A 10,496-nucleotide genomic window follows, 5' to 3' on the forward strand; every position below is an offset into this window, starting at 1 on the left:
TCTCAACCCACATTCTCGTCCTTCAACTGGATATTGTGTTCTGATTTACCCCAATGGAGATTACATAAAGTCACTGCACAATACTTATTCTAAGAGAAAGGGAGTCACACTTAACCTACTTCACGATTGTTACAGGGTCACTCGTATTTCCTCATGGAGAGAAACAAGGACACGTCATCGGCGATCCGGTCGGACTGAGGGCGTCGTCAGGGCGGGGCGAGCCGGGAGGGCATGGGGCGGCTCGCGAGGGCGTCCTCTCGCGTCCGGGGGTTTCCGGACTGGGCTCCGGCGTAAGGCCTGTAGGACTGGGGCCGAAGAGGTCTAGGAACCGCTGGGTCAGGTCCCAGCGTCGCAGGGGCGTGGTGAGGTCTCGCCCGGGTGTCCTAGGGCGGGCTGGAAGAGGCGACAGACTGCGGTCTCCCATGACCAGGGGCACCGTCAGGGGAGGGCTGCGGCAGCGGCTGTCACGGAGGCCCGACAGGTGTGTCTGCTCGAAGGCCACGCGTAGGGAACAGAGGCCGGGGGAAACAGGGAGGTCTCTCCGGGATATTCTGGAGCGAGACCCCTGAAGTTCAGCCTCCGGTTGTGGAGACGTCCCTCTCCTCACTACACCCTGGGAGCGACCATCGATCGTCTCTACCTGGACACTGGGGGAGCGACCATTGATCGTCTCTACCCGAATATTGTGGGAGCGACCATTGATCGTCTCGACCGGAGTGCTGAGGGAGCGACCGTTGATCGTCTCTACCTGAGCTTTGGGGGAGCGACCATTGATCGTCTCTACCCGAGCACTGTGGGAGCGACCATTGATCGTCTCAACCGGAGGGCCAAGGGAGCGACCATTGATCGTCTCTACCTGGGTTTTGGGGGAGCGACCATTGATCGTCTCGACCGGAGGGCTAAGGGAGCGACCATTGATCGTCTCGACCGGAGGGCTAAGGGAGCGACCATTGATCGTCTCGACCGGAGGGCTAAGGGAGCGACCATTGATCGTCTCGACCGGAGGGCTAAGGGAGCGACCATTGATCGTCTCTACCTGAGCTTTGGGGGAGCGACCATTGATCGTCTCTACCTGGATTTTGGGGGAGCGACCATTGATCGTCTCTACCCGAGCACTGTGGGAGCGACCGTTGATCGTCTCAACCGGAGGGCCAAGGGAGCGACCATTGATCGTCTCTACCTGGATGTTGTGGGAGCGACCATTGATCGTCTCTACCGGGGTTTTAAGCGAGCGACCATTGATCGTCTCTACCTGGATGTTGTGGGAGCGACCATAGATCGTCTCTACCAATTCACTGTGGGAGCGACCATAGATCGTCTCTACCAGAGGGGCGCTGCCTGGAGTGTTGTTTCTGACTCAACCCCTAGCTAACTCAGTGATTCCGCCATGCGAAGGTAGTGTCTTTCGCCTACGGTGGCGGCGGCGTGGTGGTTGAATGTCACAGGGGCGCATGGCCCGGGCTGACATGCGTCGTTGTTGCCCGGAGTGGTGGTGGCTAGTGGCGGCTACCCCGTGGGGTCCGAGTGGGGGTGTCGGCATTCTCGTGGGCGAACTCCGTTGTTTCTGGTTCGCCCTGTTGTCGGGGATACTATGGTATTCTCCGGGAGTTTCTTCGGGAGTACCGTATATGCGTCTATTAAAGCCACGCATTTCAATAATAATAATAATAATAATAATTGCAATAATATTAATAACAATAATAATAATAATAATAATAATAATAACAATAATAATAGTAATACTAATACTAATAAAAATTAAAATAATATAAATAATAATAATAATAAAAATAATAATAATAATAATAATAATAATAATAATAATGACAAATTATGATGATAAAAGCAAGAGAATACTAGAATTGCCTTAAGACTGAGAGGAGGGACTAATTCAAAACGAGAAGTGAAAAATAAATGATAAGAGGTGAAAAGGAGTGAAAAGACGAGTAACTGAGGAGGAGGAGGAGGAGGAGGAGGAGGAGGAGGAGGAGGAGAAGAAGACGAAGAAGAAGAAAAAGAAGAAGAAAAAGAAGAAGAAGGGGGAGGAGGAGGAGGGGGAGGAGGGGGAGGAGGAGGAGAAGAAGAAAAAGAAGAAGAGGAGGAGGAGACGAAGACGAAGAATCTAGCTAGCCTCTTAGGATGGTATTCCAACTGGCTAGAGACTTCTTAACACCTCTTCCTTAGTGATTTGTTCTACACACTTCATCTCAGTATCCTCGTGCATGTTACTGAAATAAATATGCAGATACTGAAATAGTATGAATAACAGGCAAGAAAATATAAGCTAACTACAAAAATAAATCACTAAGTAAGAGTTGTACAGAGCCGTCTATAACAATAAAATGATAGAGAAGCAGCAAGAGAATACAATACGCATAATAAATCGCTAAGAAAGAGGTGCTAAGAAGCCTCCTATGCCACCTAGACCCAGGCCCTTATCCTTACCCTGTGGCGGCGAAGTTGACCCAGAGCTGCGTCATGATGGCCCTAACCTGGAGGTCGTCGGGGCGGGTGAGGTTGAAGAGGGAGTAGAAAGGCCCACCGGAGAACAGGTACAGAAATTCGTCACCGTCAGCCACCCCTGCAAGGAAATTACACGAACTGAACGCAGAGCAAACAATAGCAAACTATGCAAACAAAATGTGGAACATACTACAAACTAAAGCAAAGCACGAAGAAATGCAACTACGTATTGGGCAAACAAACAGTAATGATTATGTATTGGGTAAAGCAAACTACAGTATCTGGGAATAGGGAAAATAAACTATTGTGACAGTATAAGAAAAAAAAAATAGTAACAGAGTAAAGAGCAAACACTACCAAACCACAGTAACTGAGTATAGGGTAAATTAACTATAACTAAGTACAGGCCAAACAACCTAACCATGCAGCAGTAACCAAGTATACTACACAGTGAGTATTCTGAGTGAAATAAATTATACTTATTAAAAGGAAAGCAAAATAGAGTAAACGAGGACAGGCAAACAAACTGAAGCAAGTATGTAGGGCAAAAAAATCTGTTGCCACATTTAACCCTTTCAGTTCAAAAAGTTTCCCCTAATCCGAGAGAGAGAGAGAGAGAGAGAGAGAGAGAGAGAGAGAGAGAAAACGTCTGAGGATATCATGAATGAAATCTGAAATACGTCATCTTATTGAAATGGTTAAGTAGAAGGAAAACAGACTCACAGTGCTTGCCAACTGTGGGATTCATCAGGTCTGCCACGGAATGCTGACCCCTGTACGTGAACTCAAAAGCGTACACCTTCCTGTTCGTGTTTCGTGCGTGGAGCTGGGCTGTGAGGTCGCTTGGAACACCGAAGTTGTAGTCAGTGAACAACTGTGGGAGTAGACGCGATGACAGTGAGAGGACCTACTTTAACAGTTGAGAGAATCTGAGACACGGGTAGTAGTATGCAATGAAAGAGCTGGAGGAGATTATATAATGTAACAAAGATAACAGGATAGGAAAAGGTGCGTAGATTGTGAGAAATACGAAAGCCAGGAAGGCTGGAAAAAAGTGCGTAGATTGTCAGAAATGCGAAAGCTTGGAAGGTAAACTGAGATCATGGACAGCGTGACAACTAGGACGAGTGTAGAGTCCAACTTAATATTTCCTTTGTAATACTGGGAAACCAGACTAATACCACATTTCATTACTGTTATCTGCTTTGAGACTGCTTAAAGGCTTTACTAATCTCAGGCGCTAAAGAGGAGCCCTCAAGTTCTGGCGCTGTGTCCTTGGGTAAAGCAGCTGCGGGGTCCACTCGAGAGCCAAACTTCCCTATATTTTCTCGGTGATGTGCTGTCTACCATAAAGAGGCGCCGGACCCAACACAGTGTATGTATTGTGCTGTACTTGTGGGACGGCCCCGAGGAAGCAGTTGCTTGTCTGTGGTCGATGGGTCTGAGCGGTCATGCAGGCCGAGGTTAAGCACAACCACAAGAACAACAACAACTAACAACAGCAGTGTATTATACAGCTAAATATTATAAGATATTAGAATGCGAGATAAAGAGAGTGAGAAGTGCAAAGATGTATAAGTAGATTATTAAATATAACAAGTATGTAAAGCGAGACATAAATGAGTGGATTGGAATGAGATTATAGCGAATATCATATGAAATGCCCTTTATATAGACGGGATCATGGGTGGAACGCTGGCAAAAAAAAATTCCCTTCCTAAGAGACTCAAAATCATAATTAAGAGGAAGAAATGTAGAGTGGAGAGAGTCATATTTCAAAATGCGTTTTACAAGTTAAAAGTGAAATATAGTTGGCCTTTCCTGAGTTACAAACCATTAGGTATGTTTTTTTTCTTTAAGTCATATCTTTTTAGTAACAGACGAGAACGTGACGAAAATTAATGTCAAATTTTGCTTTATTATACTACCTGCGTTACTTCTTCGCTGTTCGTCTCGTCCACATTCACACCATCAAGATAGTGGTTGAAGATCGCTGTGGCAATGTCAAGGTTGGTGGAGGCGTTGATGGAAGAGTTGGTGGTGGTAGAGTTGTTTGTGGTGGCACAGTCGGTGGCGGTAGAGTTGGTTGTGGTGGGAGGATTAGTATTATTCAGCAGGAGACTGATGGGGCCGATCTCCTCGAAATTATTAACCAGTTCTGCTCTCAGCTCCTCATTCGTGTATAGCGCTGTTGGATGAGGATAAGGACACTAGACACTTATAAACTCCTTAAATCCTACGACATGTTTTTCATCCTTTTCTCGCTATTTCAAGACAGTTTTGTTCTGCTTTGGAAAGACTTCAAACAGGGGAGACTAAATATTTCATCCATTTTCCTCTTTAAAGCAAAAAGTCTCTCCAAAGATGAAAGTAATCGACTGAAGGCAGCAAGAATAAAGCAATAAAACACGTCACCGTACTGAAGGAGATAAACAAACAGCACAGCTTCTCTCATTACTTTGCGTCTGTCACCCGCCAAGCGAGTCAGACCAAGGCCGTCTATAGTTTCGCCTTGGTCAGACCCAGAGAGAGAGAGAGAGAGAATGTTATATTATGCTATATTATTATAGTTATTGTCGGACGAGTTAATTGAACTTATGGGAGAATTTTGATAGTGAAGGAGAACTACATTCAACTTCAGTTCTCTTTAAGAATCATCCTCATCATCATATTGATAATCATCATCTTTATCATCATCATCATATCATCATCATCATCATCATCATACTAGTCCTATGCCCCATCCCCTTAGGTTAACATGATAATAAGCAAATAAATATATGGGTGAAGACCAATAAATGAAGTTTGCGATCACAAATGTGATACAGTAAGCGAGAGATCAACAATGAGTACGAGACCAGACATGGAAAAACGAGGAACCAGTCATGAGTAAATGAGGAATCAGTTATAAGTGAGGGACTAACCCTGAGTAAATGAGGCAGCAATCATCAGTGAGGCAGGAACCAGTTATCAGTAAGAAAGGGTCCGACTACTGGTAAATAAGGAAACAACAAATGAGGGAGAGTAAGTGAGAGACCAACCATGAGTAAGTGAGACCAACCATGAGTAAGTGAGACCAACCATGAGTAAGTGAGACCAACCATGAGTAAGTGAGAGACCAACCATGAGTAAGTGAGACCAACCATGAGTAAGTGAGAGACCAACCATGAGTAAGTGAGAGACCAACCATGAGTAAGTGAGACCAACCATGAGTAAGTGAGAGACCAACCATGAGTAGGTGAGAGACCAACCATGAGTAAGTGAGACCAACCATGAGTAAGTGAGAGACCAACCATGAGTAAGTGAGAGACCAACCATGAGTAAGTGAGACCAACCATGAGTAAGTGAAGAACCAACCATGAGTAAGTGAAGAACCAACCATGAGTAAGTGAAGAACCAATCATGAGAAAGTGAGAACCAACCATGAGTAAGTGAGAACCAACCATGAGTAAGTGAGAGACCAACCATAAGTAAGTGAGAACCAACCATGAGTAAATGAGAACCAACCATGAGTAAGTGAGACACCAACCATGAGGAAGTGAGAAACCAACCATGAGTAAGTGAGAACCAACCATATGTGAGGAACCAACCATGAGTATGTGAGGGTCCAACCATGAGTAAGTGAAGAACCAACCATGAGTAAGTAAGAAACCAACCATAAGTGAGAAACCAACCATGAGTAAGTGAAAGAACCAACCATGAGTAAGTGAAGAACTAACCATATGTGAGGAACCAACTTTGAGTATGTGGGAGACCAACCATGAGTAAGTGAAGAACTATCCATGTTTAAGTGAAGAACTATCCATGTTTAAGTGAGGAACCAACCATTGGTAAGTGAAGAACCAACCATGAGTCAGTGAGGAACCAACCATGTGTACAGTAAGTGAAGAACCATCCATGATTAAGTGACGATTCAGCCATGAGTAAGTGAAGAGGCAACCATGAGTAGGTGAAGAACCAGTCATGTGAAAATGAGGATCCATCATGAGTAAGTGAAGAACCAACCATGAGTAAGTGAAGAACCAACCATGAATAAGTGAACAATGAACAATGATTAAGTGCAGAAACAAGCATGAATAAGTTAAGAACCAACCATGACTAATGAAGGCCCCGTCATGAGTGGTGATCCCCGTCATGAGGTCCACGCAGTTGTGTCTGGCATCACGCAGCATCAAGTGAGGGGCGGCGGGAAGAAAGTCTCCATCGACGCGGGGCGCCAGAAAAGTTGGAATTATGAGCCATCTCTGCCAGTAAAGTCAACCGTAACCATTCCTCTCGATACGTTGCTTTTTTCCCGAAATTAATTCAGCAAACAAGCTCAAAATAATCAGTGAAAAGAAATTCAAAATAACAAGTAATCTTAATCATCATCATCATCATCATCATACTCTGTTCTCCGCCTAAAGCTGGGATGAGGTAGGATCCAGAAACAAGGGATGAGAAAGTACAAAGTTGGAGAGCTATCAACAGCATGCCCGAGGAAACGGGTGGCACAGTCATTTGTACATAGTTAAACTCGAATTCAAAGCAGCCAATAAAATCTTAATAATGACTACTAAAAAGCCCAGAATAATCAGTATCAACATAAATTTCAGCAAGGACGAGAGCTACGACATTCTACAGACAATCTATGACCTGGGTAGAGTGGGAGGTATCAAAGTACTGTACCATTAAGAAGTTTAAAATAACAGTAACAAGTTTAGAATAAATAGTAAAAAGCTCAACATATCGAATACTATAACCTAACGATAACCATTATAAAGATTTTTAAAAATACGACCAGCATAACTAGCGATGACGAGGGCCAGGATGTGAGCTGGGGAATTATGCTGATGCACTTAAAGCCAGGGTTTCAATATCATAACAAAGAGGAAAACAGTTTGAAATAACTAATAAAAAGCTTAGCCTAATTATTACTAAGGACGATAGCCTTAGAGTGAACCTGTTCCCTATGCACCATGACCCAGGTGTTGAACTACTGCACTAATAAGCTCATAGTACTCAGTTATATAGAATAAATAAAGCAGAAATTTTTACAATAATTAACATGAAACCTAAATTATTCTCTTAAAACCCAAAAACAGTTACGAGATATCAGAACACAATTATCAGAGGCTAAGATAAAGAGTACCAACGTAATATTTAGCAGGGAGGACAGCCAATTCGTGAACCGGGGCCTTCTGCAGACACTCTATAATTCTTGCTGAGTCTGAGGTGTTGGGGCAGGCCAGGGCAAGGGCAGTCTCCAGCGCCACCTCCCTGTGTCTCGCACCCAGGGCAAAGGGACTCATGGCCGAGCCGGAATGTAGAATGGCTCGCGAGAAGAGGCCTGAAACGGAATTACCACCATAGTTCGAAGACGTAGTTTTTGCTTCGTGGTTAGCACCTTCAATAACCCCTTCACAACCTGATTTCTCTAAGTTGATTATAATCACCTGGAATAGCAAGAATAATAGTATATCTATCTATCTATAGCCAGATGGCTCAATCCCGGAGGGTGGCCACAAACGAATGGCCTCCATATCACCCTGCCCTCCACCATCCACATGACCTCTCTCCAACTCACAATCCCCTCTTGCATATGCCTCTCCACCCCGTTAAAAATCCGTAATCGAACTGAAAATCCTAATAATGTTCCCATAAATCTGCAAACCTGCTGATTTGGGTGAGAGAATGTGAAAGTGTGTGGATACAGCCCCAGTACCCTGGCTGAACAGCGTGACGCGGGTGGGGTCACCGCCAAAGCGACGTATGTTGTCCTGCACCCACTGCAGTGCTTGGGTCTGGTCCTTTAGCCCCACGTTACCTGGAGCGGCTGCGTCTTCAGTGGATAGGAAACCTGCGAGTGAAAATAATGTTAACAGACAAAATCCAGTTTACTTCATACGAGATGTATGACTCCAATATTAGGCGACAGTTGACTTATGCCTTTCCAGGTACTGTCTCTCTATAACCAGACGCGTAAATCCCTAAAAGGGTGGTCACAAACAAATCACCTCAGTGTTACCCACTTCTTCCCTATCAAGCTGCCCTCTCTCTCTAAGTCACTTCCCCTTCCTTCATACACCTCTCCTCTCCATTCCTCCATCTCATTTCGGTATTTTGCTCTCCATACCGCCAAACAGTTCTGTACAATGGAAGGGAAACCTCTCCCTATCTCTGTTTTAAGAAAGGAGGATTCTGCTTTTAAACTTATATACAACGTGGTCTCATTTCATCCTCCTCATCATCATCCTAATCCCATTTCATCATTATTATATTCATTATCATTATCATTGTTTCTTGTTCGTATTTTTAGTTAGTTGTTTTCCGGGGAGGGGCACCAACCCTCCGCCAACCCTCTTGTTGTTACGCAGGGAACACGTGTTGGTTGGTTATAAGGTTACCACCCAGCGTTGTAAATACTTTCCTGGTTTACAGGAACTCATTTGGCTTGCCGCTCATGGTAGAGCTACCCTAAAAACAGAGATCAGATATTTATTCTTAGATCTTTAGTGGAAAAGTTTCTAGAGAAGGGAAAGAAGTTGTATGCGGTCTTCGTGGATTTGGAGAAAGCATATGACAGGGTGGATAGACAAGGACTGTGGAAAGTATTAAGAATATGTGGAACAGATGGGAAGTTGTTGAATGCCGTATGAAGAGTATGTATAAGGATGCTAAGGCTGTTGTGCGTGTAGATAGTGAACTGAGTGAATTTTTCTATTTGAAGGTTGGATTGAAACAGGGATGTGTCATGTCTCCATGGTAGTTCAATCCATATATGGATGAGGTTATAAAAGAGATACAAGGTAGGGCAGCGGATGTTGGAGCGGCCCTAATGAGAGGGGGCAGTGTTTGGAAACTCCATATACTGTCGTTTGCAGATGATACTGTGTTGTTAAGTGAAGACGAAGGGGAGCTACAAGGCTTGGTGGATGAGTTTGGGAGAGTGTGTAAGAAACTGAATCTAAAGATGAATGTAGAGAAGAGTAAAGTTATGGCTTTCGAGAGAAGTGATGTCAGTGAATGTACAATGAGATTGGATGAGGAGGAAATGGAAAATGTGAGTGCGTTTAAGTACTTGGGTAGTGTGATGAGTAAGGATGGAAGTTTAGAGGGTGAAGTGCTTGAAAGGGTACGACATGGAAGAAAGTTGCTGGTTCCTTGAAAGCAGTAATAAGAAACAGGGAAGTGAGTATGAAAGTGAAAAAGTTACTACTTGACAGTATTGTGATACCATCTCTGACGTATAGAAATGAAGCTTGGACCTTGTTGGAAGGACAGAAGTCATGAGTGAGAGCAGTGGAAAAGAGTAATTTGAAAGGAGGTGTGGAGTCACATGGAGAGAGCGATTGACTAATGAGGAAGTGAACGAGCGTTGTGGTGCGGATATGGATGTGATAGAAAGCGTTAGGAAGAACACATTGAGGTGGTTTGGCCATGTGGAGAGGATGGAGAGTGAGAAACTGACGAGGAGAGTGTATATGAGTGAGGTGGAGGGTGGGAGAGGGAGGGGGAGGCCAAGGATGAGATGGAGGCATGGCGCGGAGAGGTATATGAGAGAAGGGGGTGTGAACTGGGAGCAGGGCAGTGAAATGGCGGGGGACAGGGTGGCATGGAGGCGATTTGTTTGTGGCCACCCCTTACGGAATTAAGGCGTTTGGCAATAGATAGATAGATAGATTATCAAGCTAAGCTTATTATATCATCGTAATTCTGTTTCATCACCATACTCATCGTTATCCGTTTTGTTTCATTATTGTTACAAACGGCGGTAGGTGGGGGCATCGGCCATCCGCTTACTTCATGTAGTGCTGTCTTCAGGTGACTCTCAAATGAATGACAAACCAAATGGTTTTCCGCAACCTATATTCCATTTACTATGGTGGGTGGTAACCACAGAATCAAATGACGCCTAATTGTCTAATGGAATAAGGCACTCCAAACGGACGATACCCGCAAGTGTTTACATACGAAGGGTGGTAGCGATTTGTTGCTTATGTAATACCACTTAGAGGCCAGTGTGGCTGGTCATCCTCGTCTTCAGTGTCAAG

General features: G+C 44.4%; 1 protein-coding gene across 1 annotated transcript; it reads right to left on the minus strand.

Moving 5' to 3' along the window:
• Window positions 1–2,155: 2,155 nt before the first annotated feature.
• On the minus strand, window positions 2,156–10,237 carry LOC145399087 (venom carboxylesterase-6-like). The gene is made up of 8 exons (XM_080271838.1): window positions 10,213–10,237; window positions 8,117–8,302; window positions 7,599–7,792; window positions 6,557–6,707; window positions 4,392–4,651; window positions 3,183–3,337; window positions 2,446–2,601; window positions 2,156–2,228 (listed from the first exon to the last, which is right to left on the minus strand). The coding sequence occupies exons 1-8, from the start codon at window positions 10,235–10,237 to the stop codon at window positions 2,156–2,158; spliced, it is 1,200 nt and encodes a 399-aa protein (XP_080127964.1).
• Between the last annotated feature and the right edge of the window lie 259 nt (window positions 10,238–10,496).

Source organism: Coenobita brevimanus, chromosome 47 (genome assembly GCF_032717465.1).
Source record: "Coenobita brevimanus isolate Jiangsu-jjx chromosome 47, ASM3271746v2, whole genome shotgun sequence".
NCBI lineage: Eukaryota > Metazoa > Arthropoda > Malacostraca > Decapoda > Coenobitidae > Coenobita > Coenobita brevimanus.